Below are 21,953 nucleotides of genomic sequence, written 5' to 3'. Positions count from 1 at the left end.
ACATGAAAATAGACTTTGATGAGGAAAGTAACTTATGCTTTATGGCCTGGTATCTGTAAGCTCCTACCCCAAATAAATACTCTTTATAAAAACCAACCAATTTCTGGTATTTTGCATTAGCTCCCCTTTGGCTGACTAATACACCCATTTAGAGGATACAATTGAATATTTTTAGTATATCCACAGGGTTGTGCAACTATTACCACAATCTAATTTTAGAACATTTTGGTCTTCCCTAAAAGAAATTCTATTAGTAGTCAATTCCATTCTCAATTCCTTCAGCCCTAAACAACCACAAATCTACTATCTTTCTCTATAGATTTTTCTAATCTAGATACTTCATATAAATGGGATCATACAATATGTGGTCTTTTGTGACTGTTTACTTATACTTAGCATAATGTTTTCAACCTTTATCCATATTGTAGCATCTATCAGTACTTAATTTTTTTGTTGTTGGCAAATAACATCCTTTGTATGGATATACCACATTTTGTTTATCCATTCATCAGTTGATAGACATTTGGGTTGTTTCTACTTTTTGATTATTATGAATAATCCTTCTATGAATATTTCACATATAAATTTTTGTGTGAGAATTTCTTTTTTTGTTTTCAATATGAGTTTATTTTTGCACATTTTAACAACTATTTTTAAGATATTTAAGAAAAATATTTTTCTAATATCAAAATAACTATCTCTTTTGTATAGAAGTCTCACATATCTGTGATCTTTAACTTAAACTCATAGTTAAGAACTATGGGGAAGCGGTTATAACTCAACTGATACAGCATCTGCCTACCATATGGAGGGTCCAAGGTTTGATACCCAGGGCCTTCTGACCTGTGTGGTTAGCTGGCCCACATACAGTGCTGCCGTGTGCAAGGAGTGCCATGCCACGTGGGGGTGTCCCCCCGCATAGGAGTGTGCCCCACAAGGAGTGCCATGCCACGTGGGGGTGTCCCCCCGCATAGGAGTGTGCCCCACAAGGAGAGCCACCCCACGTGAAGCAAGTGCAGCCCGCCCAGGAGTGGCGCCGCACACATGGAGAGCTGACGCAGCAAGATGATGCAACAACAAAAAAAATGACACAGTTTACCAGTGTCACATGAAAAGAATGCAAGCGGACACAGAAGAACACACAGTGAGATACAGAGAGCTGACAACCGGGGTGGGGGGAAAGGGGAGAGAAATTAAAAAAAAAAAAAAAGTACTATGACCGAATTCTTTACCAATGTATTTGTCCCCTTTCATAGCCCCATTATGGGACTTTAGGATATTGTCTGTACAAATCTCCATAAATAAAAAGAATAAAGATGCCATATCATAATGTTACAGGAGTTATAGTAGAGAATTAGTTGGCTTAATCATATGGCACATATAGCACAAATGGCACAATCATATGACAAATATGGCACAAATCATCAAAAGCCATATATATTATAAGAGAAAAGTAAAAAGTGTTAGTAAACATGAAAATAATTAGCCGATGGACTAGAAACTAAGAAACTTCTTTAGAACTGTTACATAAACAACTTCCAAAGCTCCAAATGCAATAACTCAGAACCCTAACTCAGACAAGGCACTTTTAGGACAGCAATCAAGTGAATAAATATATCAAATATAGGAAACATGGTAATGTTACAGGTAATACCTGTAAAAGCCATTAACCATAGAAAGAGAACAATATGCATTCTTTCCAGATAGGCTTTTATTTTCTGAAGTAAAGACTTTTTAAAAAAACATCATAAAAAGGCAAGAAATATTTATTATATATTTTAAAAAGCAATCATCGAAGTTCAAATTCCCATAAAAAAGGACTTTCTTTAAAAGAGAAATAATTAGTTTTCATGCTAAAAATAGAACAATATAACTTTAATCATGTTTGCCAACTCTTATTCAACAAACATTTGTCCCAGTGTTGTTGTTAGTCAACATATTATTCCTGGTGCTGGAGTTACAGAGGTAATTAAAACCCCATTATTAGCTCTAGGGAACTTAGCCTAATGGAGCTGGGTCTATCATTGGCAGCCTTAGTCAGAGTTACCTACTTTTATCCATAAAACATGGCTAAACTACATCCCCTCAAACTCTGACTCTCTTGGGTATATCTAGGAGTGAAACTGTTGGGTCATGTAGTAACTAGACTAACCTACTAAACTGTTTTCCAAAGTGGCTTAAGCATTTTGCATTCTTTTTTTTAAAATTTTATTTCTCTCCCCTCCCATCCATGCTCCCTCCCCCACCCCCAGCCCAGTTGTCTGTTCTCTGTGTCCATTTGCTGCCTGTTCTTTTTGTCCGCTTCTGTTGTTGTCAGCTCAGGGGAAACTGTGTTTCTTTTTGTTGCATCATCTTGTTGTGTCAGCTCTCTGTGTGTGCGGTGCCATTCTTGGGCAGGCTGCACTTTCTTTCGTGCTGGGCGGCTCTCCTTACGGGGCACACTCCTTGCGCGTGGGGCTCCCCTATGTGGGGGGCACCCCTGCATGGCAGGGCACTCCTTGCGTGCATCAGTACTGCACGTGGGCCAGCTCCACATGGGTCAAGGAGGCCCGGGGTTTGAACCGCGGACCTCCCATGTGGTAGACGGATGCCCTATCCACTGGGCCAAGTCCACTTCCCCATTTTGCATTCTTAACAGTCTTTTCTCCATACACTCCATACACTCACCAATACTTTTCATTATCTTTTTATTATTGCTATGCTAGTGGTGTCAAGTGGCATCTTATTATGGTTTTGATTTACATTTCTTTAATGACTAATGGTGTTGAGCATCTTTTCATTGATTATTGTCCATTTATGTATCTTCTTTGGAGAAATGTCTATTCAAATGCTTTGCCCATTTTAAAATTGAGTTGTCTTTTATTATTTCGGTTCTAAGAGTTTTTATAGTAGATACAAGGACTTTATCAGATATTTATGTTTATTTTCTCCCCTTCCGTGGGTTTTCTTTTCACTTTCTTGATGGTATTGTTTGCAGCAAAAACAATTTTAATTTTATTGTAGTCCGATTTATCTATTTCTTGTTTTATTCTTGTGCTTCTGGTGTTATATCTCAGAAACCATTGCCTAATTCAAAGTTTTGAAGAAGTACTCCTATGTTTTCTTTTAAGAACTTTATAATTTTAATTGTTACATTTAGGTATATGATCCATTTTGACTTAATGTTTGTGTTGCATGATGTGAGGTATAGGGGTCCAACTTCATTCTTTTGCATGTGGATAGCCATTGTTCTAGTATCTTTGTTGGAAAGACTCTTCTTTCCCCCACTGAATTTTCTTGGCACCTGTGTGCCTTTTTTGATCTTTGCCTTCAATTCTTCTTCCTATTTCCCTTACCGCTGCCCTCAGGCAAGCACTGATCTGCTTTCTGTTTTTTTTTCCTAGAGTTTCATATATAAACAGAACCATACAGAATGTACTTCTTTTTATCTGGCTTCTTTCTCTTAGTATTTTGAGAATCATCTATGTAGTTGAATACATTAATAGTTCATTCCTTTTTATTGTTGAGTAGTGCCTTCGTTTGGTACAGGGCTGCCATTGCAAAGTACCAGAAATGGGTTGACTTTTTAATGAGAACTTTATAGGGTTAAAAACTGACAGTTCCAAGGTTGTGAAAATGGCCAAATCAAGGCATCATCAGAGACGCTTTTTTGCCAAAGTCAGCTTCTAGTGATCCTGGCGTCCTGCCATGTGGCAGAGCAAAATGGCAGCTGATCGCTCTGTAGGTCCCTGCCTTCCCCTCGGGGCTCACTGTCTCCAGGAGCTCAGCTGTGGGCAATCAGGCATTTGGCTTGTCTGTTTCCAGGCCTCCTCTCTCCACTTCCATTGCTCTGCTTCCTTCCTGAGCCCAGTTGTAGGTGATCAGGCATAGATCAAAAGTGATCTAATCAAGCAATCTAATCAAGGCCGCTTAACTCAATCTAGTCAAAAGGCCCCATCTACATTGAATTACAGGCACAGGCATGGCTTAGCTTGAGAACATAATTTTCTGGGGTCCATGAAAGACAAACCAGGAGAAATCGTATTCCCTTATATGGATATGCCACATTTTAAACATCCTTTCATTTTTTGATGGACTTACTTTTTCTTTCACTTTTCAGCTTTTACAGCTAAAGCTCCTATGAACATTTGCATACAAATCTTTGTATAGGAATATGTTTTCTTTATTCTTGAGTAAATACCTAGGAGATGAATGAATGGATCAAATGGTAGGTGTATAATTTAACTTACTAAGAAATGGCCTAACTTTTCCTAAGTGACTGTACCATTTTACAGTCCCACCAACAATGTAGGAGAGTTCCAGTGACTGCACATCCTCCACATTTAGTTTGGTCAACCATTCTGATAGGTATATATACATACTTGCATTGTGGTTTTAATTTGCCTCTCCCTGATGACTAATGACATTGAACTTCTTTTTATGTGTTTGTCATTAGTTTATATTCTTTGGTAAAGCACATTAAAAAAAATGGATTATTTATTTTCTTATTATTGAGTTTTGAGAGTTCTTTATTCTGTATGTCTTTTTTAATCAGATTTATGACTTACAGATAATTACAAATATTTTCTCCCAGGTCACAGTTTGTCTTTTCATACTCTTGACAGTGTTTTTCAAAGAGTAGAAATTTTAATTTGATGAAATCATGTTTATAAATTTGTCTTTTTAGGGATTGTGATTTTGATGTTGTATCTAGGAAACACTTGTTTAACCCAAAAGTCAGAAGATTTTTTCTAATGTTTTGTTCTCAAAGTTTTAAAGTTTTAGGCCTTACATTTAGATCTATGATCTATTTTGAACATGTTAGAATGTATGGGCTGAAGTTCTTTTTTTTTTTTTGCATATGGTTTTCTATTGTTCCAGCATCATACATTGACAAGAGCTTTAATTATTTTTAATTATTTTGCTCATTTGTCTATTTGTGTGTAAAATGTCATTGTTTTGAAAGGTCACTGCTTTCTGGTTTTCAGCAAGGGCCCAGGAGTTGCCCCTCCTTACCAACAGAAGTGTTCTGTAAGGGATGGGGATTCGTGTATCCATTGCTTCCTGAATAACTTTTACAGAAAGAATGCTAGGTGTCCATTTCTGTGTGGGGTGTGCCTCAGCACTCTGGCTTCAGCCCCATTCTGTTTGAACATGCTGTCAGTGCCTTACATGATGACAGGCTAATCTGGGTCCCTGGTTTGGGAGGCTATGAAGCTGACAGTAAACAAACTGACTGGATTTGGGATTCAGTAAACCTAGGGGTCTGGAACAACAAGGTGAAATTCTACAAGAACAATATGAAAAGTTTGTGTGAGGGTTTTGGGGCCTATCTACCACATCAGCACAGGATGTGGGAAACAAAGCCATATATCACATAGAAAAGATGCAAAGGTTTTAGTCGATGGCAAACCCAACCTGGGTCTCTGGCACTTCTCAAAACACTCATGCAGTCTGTGGCTGCATCAGTAAAGGGTACTGTTGAGATCAAGGTTGGTGATAATCTTGCTCTCCCCTGTGAAGACCAGGTCACACCCACAAGGTGATGTTCATTCCTTAAACGGGGTATCGAGACATTGGGGTGTCTCTGAAGTATACTAATCAGAATAGTGAGGGAGGAGAAAACCATGTCCTAAATGATGCTGCTTAAGGAGCTTGGGATATCCATGTTTGTTAATTTATTCACTCATTAAACTAACAGATTCCCCCTTCCTTGTTATTTGTGCTTGCTGTCTGCTCTCTGTGTCCATTCACTGTGTGTTCTTTCCACGTCTGCTTGTCTTCTCGTCTTTCTCTTTAGGAGGCACTGGGAATCAATCCTGGGACCTCTGGTATGGGAGAGAGGCACTCAGTTGCTTGAGCCACCTCATCCTGCTGGTCTGCTGTGTCTCTCACTGTCTCTCCTCTGCATCTCCTTTTGTTGTGTCAGCTTGCTACGCCAACTCTCTGTGGTGTGGGTCTCCAGGCCTCCACGGCGTGGACCATCAACTCTCTGCAGCACGGGCCAGCTTGCTTTCACCAGAAGGCCCTGGGAATCAAACCCAGGGCCTCCCATATGGTAAATGGGAGCCCAATCGCTTGAGCCACATCTGCTTCCCAACAAAGAGTTTTTATTTCTCTCATATACAAGGCAAGGTCCTAAGAGATAGGGCATAATGATCATAGCATGATGTGGGTTCCAGTAAAGGTCTCCATAACAGGTACAGAGTTGTCCAACTGTCTATAGGAGGTCTGGGATGGTGTCCCTGAGAGGTAAGTTTTGAGTTGATTCAGCATGCCCAAAGTCAGTCAGCAATAAGGTCCAGAAAGGTAATGTGTCTTTTTCATATTTGTGATGACATTCCCAGTATGTTACTTGGCCCATAAAATGTGCTTATTGATCTCCCAGGTAAGTTGAAGTGCCTCCCTGAAGATTGTACCAGTAATTACAAGAGACTGGGTTACAGGTTGTCTGTGTTTGGGCTGGTGGGGATGGCTGAGGCTGAGAGGTAAGGAGGAATACAGGTAGGAGTTTGGACCTCATTATGGACAGGAGAGGAAACGTTGAAGGATTTTGGGTTAGAAGATTAATATGGTCAGTTTTCATTTTTGAAACACATCACTGGCAGCAGCTAGAGAACAGTGAGTCCGGAGACAAAGTAACCAGCTAGAAGGCCATTGCAAGAGCCCAGGGGGAGGCAAGGAAGTGGGAGTAGAGAGGAAGACATGGGTTTAGGAGAGACTCAGAAAGTGGACTTGATAAGATCAGGTAAATGGTGGGGACAGGAGTATGCAGGATGGTGTCGATTGGGTGATGTAGGACATCTGGAAATATTGAATTAAAGAAAGCTATGGGACACAGAAAGAGATTTTCAGAAAAGGGGCATATATAGGTTCAAGAGTGAGGTCTATGTTCAAGACATGGAGCTTAAGAAAATGAATCTGATACTATCCCTTGTCCTCCGATTACGCCCTGGTCCTTCTGGAGGTTCTACAGTATTTCTCTCCCATATTCCAATCCCAAAGTTGAGATTCTCAGTTTGGTGTTGAGACCATGGGTCTGAATTATCCAAAGGAAAGAAAAGAAGACTGAGGAGCAGCAAGATTTAATAGTAGTCAGAGAAAGAGGTGCCTGGAAAGAAGCCTGAGAGAGAGAGGAGTGAAGGGGGCCAGGAAAGAATGGTGCCCTGGAAACAAGGGAGAGAGGTTCATGAGGAAGACAGCTATGGAGAGGATCAGGTGCTGCAGAGTGATCAGCTGGGATGAAGATAGGTATCTTAGAAGGCTTGCATGAGCTATTTTAGAGTTCGAGGGAGGCAGGGTATAGCACGGGTCTGAGAAGGCTTAGAGGAAATGTGATAATTGTCTTCAAATATCTGACTTATTCTCCTTGGCAGCTATTTTTAGTTAAGTCTTTTGGTGCAAGTGATTGCAAACTGAATGGTTAAAGCAAAAAAGAGAATTTATGGGCTTAAATATCTGAAAATTCCAAAAGTATCAAGCAAGACTTAATCTAAGGGTTTGAGTGACAGAATCAAGACCTGGTTTCTTTCTCTCTCTTACCTATCTCCTCCTCCTTGCCAAACACAACAGATTTATGTCCTTCCAGATTGAGGTTCAGCAGAAGCAAGATCTTATCTTTTCCTTGTAGCTCCAGGATTCCTCATTGGATCTATTTGGATCATGTGTCCAAACCTGACCCAATTACTAAGGGCAGAGGATTGCAGTTTCCCAGGTAGCCCGCTCTGGATCAGTCATATGGCATGAGGAATTCAGTGCTGTGATTGGGAAGGTGTGGGTCACATGCTACTCTGGAGCTAGGGTTGGAATCCCAACTAAATCATTTGGACTATATCTGAGGGAAGGGTGGTTCTCGAAAAAGACTAGCATGTGGTATTCCCAGAAGCAGGAAAGGATGCTCTTAGCTAGAAAGAAAATATCCACTACAGCTGTAGGGGATGGAACTAGCATCAATGAGTAGAGATTTTTGTTCAGTGCATTTCTGTTCATAGAAAAAGATCTTTCTATAGTATCCAGAAATGAAATAGGCCAGCTATAGAGAGAGTGAGTTGACGATTGTTAGAGGTATCTGTCTGCGAATAGATGACAGCCCATCAGCCCTGTGTAGATGGAACACACAATCTCTAAGGCATTATTTTTCAAGCAGTTTTACTGTCACCCGCAGTAAAAAATAAATTTTTACATGATGTATTAGTTAGCCAAGGGGCAGAAATCTGTTGGCTTTTGTAAAGGGTATTTATTTGGGGTAGAAGCTTACAGTCACAAGGCCATAAAGAGTAAGTTCCTTCCCTCACCTAAGTCTGTTGCCACATGTTGGAACAAGGTGGCTGGTCTCTGTGAGGATTCAGCCTTCCTCTTCCTCTTAAAGCTCCATTGTCCCAGCTTCTTTCTATTTCAGCTGTAGGCTGGCATAAGGCTCATCTCTCTTCTGGGGCTTGACTCTTTCCAGGCTCAGCTGCTCTACTTGCTCCACCAGACCAGCTGTAAACTATCAGGTGAGCGGCTTGGCACTCTCCCTGGGGCTCCAGCATCAAAACTAAGTTCTCTCCTCTGACCTGTCATTTCCTGTGTGAATGTCTGCCCACCAAGGTGGCAGGACTCAACATCTTATTGAAATGGCCTAATCAAAGCCCTAATCTTAATTTAATTAAGTGAAAATGAAACCTCTGAATTTAATACAATGAAAGGGTATCACATCCAGAGTAACAGACCAGTTTACAAACATAAATCTTTCCTTTTGGAATTCATCAATAATATCAAACTGCCCCACATAGCAACTCAGTATACCTTTATACCTGCACGCAAAGCTGCAAATAAAAGTTTCATGAAATAGTACTTTTCCTTATTACATGTAGCATGTTCATATTTTCTGTTCCATTTTACTCAACCTTAAAAACCCTGATGTTCGCAACCCACTAGATTGTTTTCATGTCCCAGTAATGGGTCTCAACTTAGAGTTTGTAAAACTCAGTTCGAATATTCAGAGATTTTACACAACTCTGCTTTCGATGGGCCAGGTTTGAAGATGGTGTTTGAATCTAGCTTTTCCACAGCGACAGTGGTGTGGCCAAAAGTGAGGAAGCAAACCTAGAATTCCCAGGTCTTATTGGCGCGTTCGCTGTTCTGTTTGTCAGAGCAGCTCCTGACTTGCCGGGGTGGCGTGACCTTCTCTGCACGCCTGCGGGGCAGTGTTGGAGGGAGCCTTTACGGGCCAAGGGCTGGAAGATCGTGTAAGTGGCCCTGGCAGTCTGTCTGTCCTGAGGCTGCAGCAGTTCCTTCTGTGCCAGCAGCAGTTTATGTTGTGAGGTCGAGTGTGAGTGTGCGCGTGTGTTCTCTTTATATTGAAGATGAGGGAGTGGCTTTTAAAAATAACATATTTTTGACTTGAAGCAAGTCAAGGCAGAGAGTGGAGACAATTAGAGACTGACATCCTGTTTAGTCATCTCTCTAGAGAGCTCTATTTTCAGAACTTCTATAAAGATTCACAAGTGGTGTTAAGACAGTTAAGGGGCTATTGTTAGGTTAGCAGTAGTCATGATACAGGTAGCTGATTTGAACACAGCTGATTTATAGTATGGCAAGAGATTTTATGATGAGAAAAGTTGGGTTATAGAAACAAGCTGTTATACCAGTAAAGTTTTCTGAATCAACACAAAATGAGCATCTTTTATGTTCAAAAAGTGTATACTCAGAATGTGGTGTTAAAATTAAAACAAAACATGGTGCTTAAATCCTCATTAAGTGATCTTTGGTAAGGCCAATGCTTTTATTTATTGTTTGATTGATTTTTGTCTTTGTTCACATGTAGGAACAATAAAAATAGTAAATAGCACTGTTAAGGTCCTTTGAGATTATCTAATGGAAGCCATGTCAGAAATGCTGAATAATGATGCCATGGACTTTCAGTGAGAAAGCGAGGCTCCAAGTGGACTTGACCACAGTCCAGAGCCCACAGGGGAAGAATCAGACAGGAGTCTAGGTCCTGGTCAAGTTCGGGCTCTTTCTACCAAACCACATGGTTTGCAGCTTATTTAAATTGAATATGCTACCAGGGATGGCCTTCCACATCTTTATTCAGCTTCTCTTGACCTTCCTCCTTTAGATGAAAGGTCAAAGGCAGAAATTGGCTGAATCTAACAGATTTATTTAAGGATAACTGCAAATTCATGTATTTGGGCCTAGAAGAACCTCAGAATTCAAGGCTTTTAAAGGTTTTAATGGGTGGTGAGATTAGCATCCAGCACAAGAAGTCACAGCCTGTCCACCTGGCTAGTGGTGATTGGAGCACATCTGGAGGGGACCTTTCCATCCTGGGCACCAAGTTACATAAGGCACCTTGGGAAACCGGAGTGTGTGCAGAGGACAGGACCTCAGTGGACACGAAGACCTCCAGCTATCACATTTGTGGAATAAATGTCTTGATATTTCAACCCATAGAGAGGAACTTTAAGAGATATTTTCATTAACTGTCTGTTACTGTTATTTATCTATTTTATATACTTTCCACATGATTTAATAAAATGCCATTGTTAAAACTGGTGTATGGGCACTTCTCTGTAATGAAGAGGCAAAAATGGAAGAGAATAAAATTAAAGAGGAAGATAACTTTGAGAGAACTTAGTTTCTTTTAGATATGCTTCTTAACCTTGGCAATTTTTTGAGCTGTCACTTGTTCCCTTGCCTCTCTACTGTCTATTGAAAAACTTAGATCTGATTTATATCTGATTTGTACATTTAGTCCTCTTTATAAAGAATTTTTTTGTCTTAACAAAAAGTATTTTAAAAATAAAAGGTATTTGTATTTTTTCTCTTTCTAGGTGGATTTGGAGCCAGAAGGGAAAGTGTTTGTGGTAATAACCCTAACAGGGAATTTCACCGAAGGTAAGAATGAGTTTTGGGTGGTTTTTTGTTTTTTTTTTTAATATATATATATTTTTATTGACTTTGTAATAATATTACATTAAAAATATATATATATGTGAGGTCCCATTCAACCCCACCCCCCCAACCCCCCCCCCCCCCCCAAACAACACTCGTTCCCATCATCATGACACATCCATTGGATTTGGTAAGTACATCTTTGGGCACCTCTGCACCTCATAGACAATGGTCCACATCATGGCCCATACTCTCCTCCATTCCATCCAGTGGGCCCTGTGAGGATTTACAATGTCCGGTGATTACCTCTGAAGCACCATCCAGGGCAGCTCCATGTCCCAAAGACGCCTCCACCTCTCATCTCTTCCTGCCTTTCCCCATACCCATCGTCCACCATGTCCACTTTTCCCAATCCAATGCCACCTCTTCTATGTGGACATTGGATTTGGGTGGTTTTTGGTACGTGGGCACTCTCAGTTCATACTCACTAGGAATTCCTATCATGGAAATTATACAAAGAGCATTTTGTGAAAGATGCTGCAAAGCAATTCATTGTCCTAAATTAAGCTGACTGGTATTTTGTTGCCTAATGGTCTGTTGGTTAGAGTTGCCATATTATATGTAGTTGCTAAATCTGGCAATCTGGTGTTTTGTTTAACAAACTCTGAGTTTTTATTTTTATTCATTGTCATCTTAGCTGAACTAATAAATTGGCTCTTGCCTCTTTGGGTTCATGCCTATTTTAACTGTACTTAAGATTTTTGTTTTTGTGCCAAGCTTTTAGTCTTTCCCTGAGTGTGTGTAAAAGAAACTTAGGAACCATGGCCTCTTCTTTATGATCTTTACCTCATTCTTATCCTTTAAGAAATTCTTTGCCTCTTCCCTCACTACCATGGAGCCCCCCAATTTTTTTTAATTCCATGGAGCCCCCCAATTTTTTTTAATTGAGGTAAGTTTATATGCAGTGAAATTGACACATCAGAAAGGGACAATTTGTGCTTTGACAAATGCATACAACTGTGTAGCTAATACCCTAATCCAAGATACAGATCATTTCCATCACTCTGAAAGTTCCCCAACACCTTTTTCCAGCCAATTCCCTGCTGCCAGAAGCAATAAACATACTCATTTTTCACTGTAGATCCGTTTTGCTCTATTCTAGAAGTTCATATAAATGGAATTATACAATATATACCTTTTTGTTTGTGTTTTCTCTTACTCGGCTTAATTTCTGTGAACTTTATGTCATTGTGCGTGTCAATTTTTCTTCATTTTTATTGCTAAGTAGTATTCTATTATATAAATACACCTCAGTTTGTTTACCCATCTCCTTTTGATGGACATTTAGCTTATTCTCTGTTCTTGGCTATTACAAATAAAGCTACTATTAAACAGATAGACATATACTTTACACATATACATAAACATATAGGCATACACTTAAACATTTCTCTTGGATGAACAGTTAAGGATAGAGTTGTTGAGTAATGAAGTAGTGTATGCTTAACTTTAAAAGAAATTTATAAATGATTTTCCAAAGAAATTTATAAACAGTTATATTATTATACTCCCACTCCCACCAGCAATGTATGAGAGGTCCAATTACTCCATATCCTTACCGACACTTGGGATGATCATTCTTTTTAATTTGAGGCATTCTAATGGGTATGAAAAGGTATTTTGTCTTTTAATTTGCATTTCTCTGATGTTGATCACTTTTTTATTTGTTATTGGTTGTTTGGAGTTTTAATTTTTTAGTAAATGCCAGTTCAAGTATTTTGCTTAATTTTTGAAACTTGAGTTTGTCTTTTTATTATTGATTAGTAAGAGTTCTTTATGTTTTTTGCATGTGAGACCTTTGTCAGATACATGTATTGTGAATACTTTCTTCCAGTCTGTGACTTGCCTTTTAATTTCTTGATGTTGTTGATGAGCAGAAACTTTTAATGTTTACAAAGTTTAATTTATCAGTCTTTTCTTTCACTGTTTTTATATTTGGTGTCCTCTTTAATAAATAATAGTTTATCACAGAGTTGCAGAGATATTTTCCTATATTCTTATAGAAACCTGTAGGGTTAGCTTTTATGTTAAGGTATATATATGTTCATTTTAAAATTCATATTTGCGTGTGATTTGATGGAGAGGTTGAGATTTTTTTTTCATTAATCTAGTTGTTCTATCACCATTTTTTGAAAAGACCGTGATTTCCCACTGACTCACCTTAGCACCTTTGTCGAAAATCAGTTGTCCATTTAGGTGGGTCTCTTTCTGGACTGTTTTGGTCCATTGATCTATTTGTCTGTCCTCATGCCAGTACCACAACTGCGTTTATTACTGGTACTTTATAGTAAGTCTTAAGGTTAAGTAGTGTGAGTCCCCAACTTTGGACTTTGCTTATTTGTTTGTTTAAGATTATTTTGGCTATTCTGGGTGGTTAGTTTGCATTTTGAAGTCAATTTTAGAGTCAGCTTTTCAATTTCCTTACAAAAATCTGCTGGATTTTGAATTGGAATTTTGTTGAATCTATAGATGAATTATTGGAGAATTAACACCTAAACCAGAGGTTCTTAACAAGGGGTCCATGAAGTTGAATTGAAATTCAAAAAAACTTTATTCTTGTGGGGTCATGTTGGTGTGGATGTGATATATTTATTAAATAATACACAGGATAGTGTGGACTTAGTAAGGGGTGGGTGGTTTTCACCTGACTGGCAAAAGGGTACGTGGAACGAAAAAGTTAAGAACCCCCGACCTAAACAATAGTGAGCATCTTCAAACCCATAAGTGTGGTATGTGTCTCCATTTATTGACAATCTTTAGTATTTCTCATCAATATTTTAGTGTAAAGGACATATACACACACACACACACACACATAAATATATGGGATTTTTTTTGTAGATACCTTCAACTTTTTATGTAAACAGTCATGCCATCTATGCATAAAGACTTTTTCCTTTCTAATATTTATGGCTTTTTCCCCCTTTTTCAAGCTTTCTTGCATTCTGAGCCATCTAAGAAATATCCTGCCTCAACCCAAACTTAAGAGAAAGAAGTTTAGTCTTTCCCCTCCCCATTAATATGATGCTAACTGTATGTATTTTATAGATCTCCTGTATCACACTTGAGAAAGTTCCTTTCTAGTCCTAGTTTTCTGGTAGCTTTGTTTTGTTTTTGTTTTTTTTTTAAATCAAGAACGACTGTTGAACTTTGCCAAAGGCTTTTTAAAAAATCTATTGAGTTGATCATGTGGTGTGTCTCCTTTATTCTCTTGATGTGGTGAGATACACTGAATGATGACTGTTAAACCAACCTTACATGATAGAGTTAAATAACACTTGGTCATGATTCTTTTTATTAATATTCAAATTATTATTCAGTTTATTAATATTTATGTCTATGTTAAAAATACTTAATTTTTTCTGTAAAATGTTTATTAAATTTTGGTATTAGGATTATTCTTGCATCATAAAATGAGTTGGGAAGTGTTGCTTCTTTCTCTGTTTTTCCTAAGAGTTTTTATAATATTATGTTTTGGTTATCAATTGCTGTGTAATAACCCAATTCAAAACTTTATGATTTAAAACAACCACCATTTCATTTGCTCACAATTTTGTGCTCTTTGTACTGGGATCAGCTGGGTGGTCCTTCTGCTAGTTATGCTGGTATTCATTCATGTTTCCCCCAGGCAACCACTAATCTGCTTTCTTTCTCTGTGGATTAGTCTTTTCTGAAAATTTCATATACATGGAATCATGCAATATGTGGTTTTTGACATCTACTTCTTTTCACTTAATGTTTCTGAGGTTCATTCATGTTGTAGCATGTCACTTTTTCTTTTGAAGGATATTTTCTCTGCTTATAGGATTTTTCATCCCTGGCATGTTAAAGATGTTTTTCTATTACCTTCTGGTCTCTTTTAACATTTGGGTCATCTTATGGTCTCTCTCAGCTGATTGCTTTTTTTCTTTGACTATTGATCATTATTTTTGCCTTTTTTTTTCATATATGTCTAATAATTTTTTTATTGTATTCTGGTCACTGTGGATGATATAGAGACTCTGGATTCTCTTACACTTCTCTGAAGGTTATTGATTTTTTTTTCTAGCATTCAGTTAAACCACTGGCTGATCACCTTAACCTTGTGTAAAGTTTTTTAGGATGAGACTATTTCAATTTCCCCCCTCAGTTCTATGGCAAATTACGTAGTCCTAGGATATAGTCTTTATTCATAAGGTGTAGCAATTTTAGGGTTTTATTGGGAAGCCCAAGGTGTTTTTTTTTAAAGATTTATTTTTTATTTATTTATCTCTCCTTCCCTGCGCACCCCCCCCCCCCAGTGGTCTGCTCTCTGTGTTCATTTGCTTTGTGTTCTTCTGTGTCTGTTTGTATTGTCAGTGGCACCGGGAATCTGTGTCTTTTTTTTTGTTGTGTCATCTTGCGTCAGCAATCTGTGTGTGCTGTGCCACTCCTGGGCAGGCTGCACTTTTTTGTGCTGGGCGACTCTCCTTACGGGGCGCACTCCTTGTGAGTGGGGCTCCCCTACATGGGGGACACCCCTGAGAGGCACGGCACTCCTTGCATGCATCAGCACTGCACATAGGCCAGCTCATCACACGGGTCAGGAGACCCTGGGTTTGAACCCTGGACCTCCCATGTGACAGGCAGACGCTCTATCTGCTGAGCCAAATCCGCTTCCCCCAAGGTGTTTTAAGTCTCTTTAAGTCTGTGGGACTCAAACTTAAAACTCTTTTTCTCCAAAAGCAGGAAACAGTTGAATATCAACTCGTTTTCAACATTCTGGCTGTTCTGTTTTTCTGGACTCCTTGGAATCTCCCTTGCACATGCATAGAGTTCAAGAGGAAACCATGGACTTGAGGAGTGTACATATTTGGGGGTTCTTCTCTCTGTGGTCCCATCCTTTATAGGATTTCTGTCCTGTTTTCAGTTATCTGGTGGTCCTGAATGTTGTCATTTCATTCTTCCAGCCAATGAAATCACATGTCTCTTCTGGAGTTCTATTTACCCAATCTTGTACAGTCTGGCAAATAAGATCTCGCCTAATACAATCCCCTTCTTTCAGATTCTCTCTACTGTCTGCCTGTTTTGGTTCTCCAGTGTCTCCAACTAGTTGTGTTAAAATTTATTTTCAGAGATTTCAATTATTTTTAACAAGCTATTCCATCATTACCAAAATCCCTGCGAAGATTTGTAAATGTGTAGCCAAATGACTTGTGTTTTAGTTTCCTAGGTTGCTTAAACAAACTACAATGGGTTGGCTTAAACAATGGAAATTTATTAGGGTATAGTTTTGAAGCTAGAAGAAAATCCAAATTCAGACATCATCAAGGTGATGCTTTTTCCCTCAAGACTGTGGCCTTCAGGAGTTAGTCCTAAGTTTATGTGGCAAGCAACTCCTGGTTTCTCCCTTTTCTTCTGGGTTGCGTTGATTTCAGCTGCCTGGCTGCTTCCTCTGTGGCATTCTTCTTCTTTGTCTGAATTTCATTAAATTATAAAGGATTCCAGTAATAGGATTAAGATCCATCCTGATTGAGATGGGTCACACCTTAACTGAAGTAGCCTCATCAAATGGTCCTGTTTACAATTTAATCATGCCCACAGGAATGGATTAAATTAAGAACATATTTTTCTGGGGTACATGCAGTTTCACACCACCACAGTTGGTATGTTTGTTGTTGGCATTTTGAAAGTTGGTCAGACATTTTTTAGGATGAAATATTTTAATGGTGCTGGTTTTCTGTGTGTGGTCTCAATCATTAAATTTTGCCATTTTGCTCCAAGATAAAAATTAGCAGAAATCTGGGATATTTGAACAGAAAGGCATTATGTATTATTTTGTGGGAGGTCAAGGGAAGAGGGGATGGGTTTGCCTGCTCACATGTGTTTTACCTTTTTGTTTTGGTTGATGTCTTGGACATTTAAGATTTGTGAGCAAAATTAGTCTGCCTTATAGCTTAGTCAAATAAAACATAATGTTGTATTACAGGACATTTTTGCTTGAACAGTGTATCAAGAACATGGGTACAACACAGCATAGAGAAACCCAGCAGTGAGCAAAGGGGAAAGAGTGAGGAGCAAGTGAGATTCTGAATGTGCTGAACTACTTTTCTATATTAACTGGAGTAAGGCCATGCATGTTAGAACATGTCTAATTGTGTTATAATCATTATATAATTCCTTTTTTTTTCTTTTTAGATCTGTATCAGCAATTTTATTAAGGTTGTGCTTTCCTTAACTGTACCTTAGAAGCATCAGGACACTGGTGCTTGAATATATGTAGATGTTCTCATCATAATTATTTCTTAGTGTTAGTGATAAGAAGGAAATTACAAATTGTATTGGGGGTCAGTTCTTACCAGATCATTGCAATTTGTATTCCCTTCAGAACTGATCCCGGGTAAAATTGTGCAGTAGACTTCTTAGTTTATCTTTGGTAGTTCCATCTCTCCCTTAAGTTGGTCCATCCTGCTCTCTGCCTTCAACCACCTCTTACTTCAATAAGATGTCCAGCTATCTCCTCAGCCCTGGAACACTTGCTAACGAGGAAGACAGTGAATTCGTGGACTAGTTCACACTGAAGTGATAGTGATAATACCTGAGTATCTACCCCTTTTAGCTGTGTTTGATATTTTAAAAGTTGCTAGAAGAACAATTTTACCCATGAGAAATGAATTTTTAATGTTGAAATTTCAGGGACCGTGCATCTATGGGATATATTTTAGGAACCCTAGATCTGTTCTTTCTCTCTGTGGGAGTGTTGTCTTATCAATTTGGCTCCTAGACCTGGGGCTCAGGTTGAGTTTGCACATTGCTTCTGCTTTAGAGCACAGTTAGAGCACACACCCTTGTCAAGTGCCAAGGATATGGTGGTGTGTGTTACACAAGGAGGGACTAGAGCCCCACAAGTGCCTGCTACAGCCGTAGCAGCCCCCTAGAGTCTGCCACTGTGTGCATGTCCCTGGCTTAGCCTCACTTCTGACAGCCACCTTCAGCTATCCCTGGCCATGAAATGACAGGTTGGCTAGTGGAATGTTTTTGAGCTCTGGTTCATATCTTGGAGTCTGAAGGCCTTCACTAAAAGCAGTGTAAGGTCAGCCCTGTTTGGTTTCTTCCTTTTAAATTAAAGCCCATGGTTTAACATAGGGTTCACTGTTTGTGTAATTCCATGGATTAAAAAAAAATTTTTTTTTGTTACCATATATACAATCTAACAATTCCTATTTTAATCATATTCTGATATATATTTCAGTGCTATAAATTGTGTTCTGTAAATGCTATGCAACCATCACTCCACCTTCTGTTACCAAAACATTTCCATCCTTCCAAATAGCAATCCTGTACATCTTAAGCCTTAACTTCCCATTCCCTCTCCCCACCCCATTCCCCATTAAACCTCTATTCTAGATTCTGAATCTATGAGTTTGCTTTATATAATTGTTTCAAATCAGTAAGATCATACAATATGTGTCCTTTTATGCCTGGTTTATTTCACTCAAAATGATGTTTCCAGGTCCGTTCATGTTGTCACATGCATCAAGACCTCATTCCTTTTTTATGGCTGAATAGTATTCCATTGTGTGTATATACCACATTTTGTGTATCCATTCATTGATTGATGAACTCTTGGGTTGCTTCCATCTTTTGGCAATTGTGAATAATGCTGCAAATATCTGTTCAAGCCCCTGCTTTCGATTCCTTTGGGTATATACCTAGTAGTGGAATTGTTGGGTCATATGGTAGTTCTATACTTAGCTTTTTGAGGAACTGCTGAACTGTCTTCCACAGCAGCTGCTGCCTGGTGTATTTCTCACTGTGAAAGAGGTACTGGTCTGAGATCTAGAAAGAATTGGCAAAGTTCAATAGGAGTTGGCTGAGCCTCAGAGTCCCATCCACCCTATTTTGCAGGGTTGTTCTGCAGGTCTAATATATGAACTCTCCATGCTCCTATTGTCACAGCAGTACAACAATACTGCTTTATTTTGACACTTTATTTCATATGAGGAGGCCTCAAGTCTTTAGTGGAAAATTACAAGTAAATGTTGGCTTATCTCCACGCCTATTTTAACTTTTATGACCTTTTGAAGGAGTACTGCCATTATCTCAAATTTTAAAATCCCCAAATTCTAAGGAAAAAAGAGGATTTAAATGGGGCTGTGGTCTGTGATTATAGGACTGGTATTAGGAGCTATTGACTCCTTCTTATTTTACGTTGACTCATTAATTCTGCAGAATTAGCAGCTCAGGCAAACATTTTTTAAAGTGTAAGACACAAGAAGTGACATGAGAAATAACTGCTGGGTGCAGATAGGTAATACCGACATAGATGCTGGGGAGACAAAGATGAACAAGACACAGACCCTGTCCTGAACGAGCTCACAGGAGGGAGGGCAAGTGCAGCCTGTGTGTACATGGCTGGAGGCCAGCCACCAGACAGGAATAAGCCCACGACCATGCTGATAAGTGAGAGATACAATCCAGTTTGCTGAGAGGTTCTGGAGAAAGCTTCATGGGGGAGATGAAGTTTAAACCAAGTACAAAGGATAAATAGATAGTGCTGGGAGGGGAAAGTAGTTCAAAATGGGCAGACAGTATGTACAAAGGCAGAGAGTAGACAAAAAGAGCATTGAGAAGTTCAGAAAACTGAAATTAGTGTGGAAGTGCCATAAGACAAAAGACACAGAAGAACACACAGCAAATGGACACAGAGAGCAGACAATGGGGGCCCCGGGGGTAGGGGTGGCGGGGAGGATAAATAAAATAAATCTTTAAAAAAAAATAAGAATGTATAACCTGCTATCTTGTATGCAATGTTCTGTATATGTCAAAAAAAAAAAGGAATGTGGACATGTGGCCAGAGACTTGGGAGGGCCTTGTGAATAGGTTTGCCTGGGACAATCACAGTTTGTTTGCTGTACCAGTATGACTATTAACAGTGCTTCCTTTTACTCTCAAAAGTATTTTAGGTTAGATGATAAAGAGTGTGGTGAAAGTAGTTCTAGGCCAGTAGAAGTGATGGGGTGCCACTGAAATTTTTTTCAGCAGAATGAGACAAGATTTGATATGATAACCATAGGGTCAGGGGGAGACCAGGGTTTGGAGAGCCCTTAAGAGGCTATGAGGGAAACAGATGTGGCTAAACCAGTTGGGCTCCCATCCACCATATAGGAGGTTCAGGGTTCAATGCCCAGGGCCTCCTGGTGAGGGCAAGCTGGCCCACGTGGTGAGTGGCCCATGCAGGAATGTTGCCCCACTCAGGAGTGCTAGCTGGCATGGAGAACTGGCGCAGCAAGATGACGCAACAAGAGACAAGGAGGAGAGAGAATAAGAAGATGTAGCAGAACAGGGAGTTGAGGTGGCACAAGAGAGTAATCACCTCTTTCCCACTCTGGAAGGTCCCAGGATTGGTTCCCAGATCCACCTAATGAGAATATAAGCAGACACAGAAGAACACACAGTGAATGGATTCAGGGAGCAGACAATGGGGAGAATGGGAGCCAGGGGAAGAAATAAATAAAGAATACATCTTAAAAAAAAAAAAAGATCTAAAATTCTTGGCTATGAAAAACTGACAGAAAGATGATTTGGGCCTAAGTTAAGGTAGACTCAATGGGAATGCAGAAGAGGGGGCATGTTTGCAATATGTATCAATAGTAAGACCAACTGGAATTGGCAGTTTGTTGGATGTCAGGGATGAAGAAGGAGGAGTCTAAGGTGATGTTCGATGATGTGGAGTCATATCCCAGGGTGGAAACAGGTGGAAGATGATGAATTTGGCTTTGGACAAATAGAGTTTGATGTGCTTGTGAGACATCCATGAGGAGATGTCCAAGAGAAATTAGAAAGAACTGTAGAAGATTAAAAAGAAAATCGAGGCTGACCAACAGCCGACCTTGTGAAATTTGCCTGGACTTAGGGTACCTGAAACTTAAATGGTTGGTCTCCAGAGAGAAAACCTGCCATTGTGTGCCTCCTCATGGATGTACACCACACCATCTATGAAGAAGTCTTGACAAAAACTCGAACCTGAATCTGTTCAAGCTTCCAGATCTAACCACCAGTTTAGAGGAAATTCAAGGGACAGGAGAACATTTTAAAAAGGCATCATGGAATGTAATCAACAACAAACGAGAAAATTTTACAGGACAAGAGACTTGGTTTTTACAAACAAAAATTGTTAAGAAAAAAGAAAAGATGAGGAAGAACCTAAATAACAAAAGAGGGCCATATTAATTAGTTGTCCTGTATGAGCCTTATTTAGATCCCAGTTCAAGCACACCTTGTAAAATAAATAAAAATTCTCAGAAGGCAACTGAGGAATTAGGAACAGTGATGAGATACTTGATATTAAGGAATTGTAAATGTTATTTAGGTGTAATTATGATACTGTGGGGTTTTTTTTTTTAAAGATAATCTATTAGAGATATATTTGTGAAATGATATGATGTCTGAGATTACCTGTTTCCTAGAGAGAAATCAGAATCTGGGTTGCTTCTGTGACATCAAAATGGAATTTTAACTTGGTGCATATGCTGCCTCTCCTTATTTATAATTTAAACCTGGTGGGTTTGTTTGTTTGTTTGTTTTTGTCTCCATATATATTTTCTTTAATACCCAATTTTTATGTATTATGAAAAGGCAAACTAAAAATTTTAAATGACTAAAGTAGATGAGAAGGCTTTGAGAAAGTACTAAATAAATACTAAGCTATGAGTCAAAAAACTGCAGGTAGGAAGAGATGAGCAGCATGATTCCCTTCGTTCCATCAGAAAGTTCTCATTTATAATGAATGACAAGTAAATCACCTCCTATTAACAGTTACATAACATTTTACACTTGCTAAGTTTAATTTTAAGACAGTTTCCTAAGAGAATAAAGTAAATCAAAAGAATTAATGATAAAAGTACCTTTCTGCAAGTTAGGAAAACAAAGGTTCTGTGTGTGCATCTGTTTCTTCTCTTGAGTTTCCAAAGCAAACATGAAGGCATTTTGCACAGTTTCAGGGAAAAAAATAACTTCTTATAAAACAAACAAAAACAAAATACTGACAAAACACCTGTGATGTTTTTTTTTAAAAG

General features: G+C 38.9%; 1 protein-coding gene across 1 annotated transcript in view; it reads left to right on the top strand.

Moving 5' to 3' along the window:
* PRKCH (protein kinase C eta) overlaps positions 1-21,953 on the top strand; it is a 254,059-nt gene that overhangs the window by 56,201 nt on the left and 175,905 nt on the right. Inside the window, exon 2 of the mRNA XM_012525622.3 lies at positions 10,797-10,860. Within this exon, the coding sequence (XP_012381076.2) occupies positions 10,797-10,860 (64 nt within the window). The remainder of the gene's footprint in view (positions 1-10,796; positions 10,861-21,953) is intronic.

The sequence above is a fragment of the Dasypus novemcinctus genome, chromosome 3 (assembly GCF_030445035.2).
Source record: "Dasypus novemcinctus isolate mDasNov1 chromosome 3, mDasNov1.1.hap2, whole genome shotgun sequence".
Lineage (NCBI taxonomy): Eukaryota > Metazoa > Chordata > Mammalia > Cingulata > Dasypodidae > Dasypus > Dasypus novemcinctus.
This window is presented reverse-complemented; position numbering and strand designations above follow the sequence as displayed.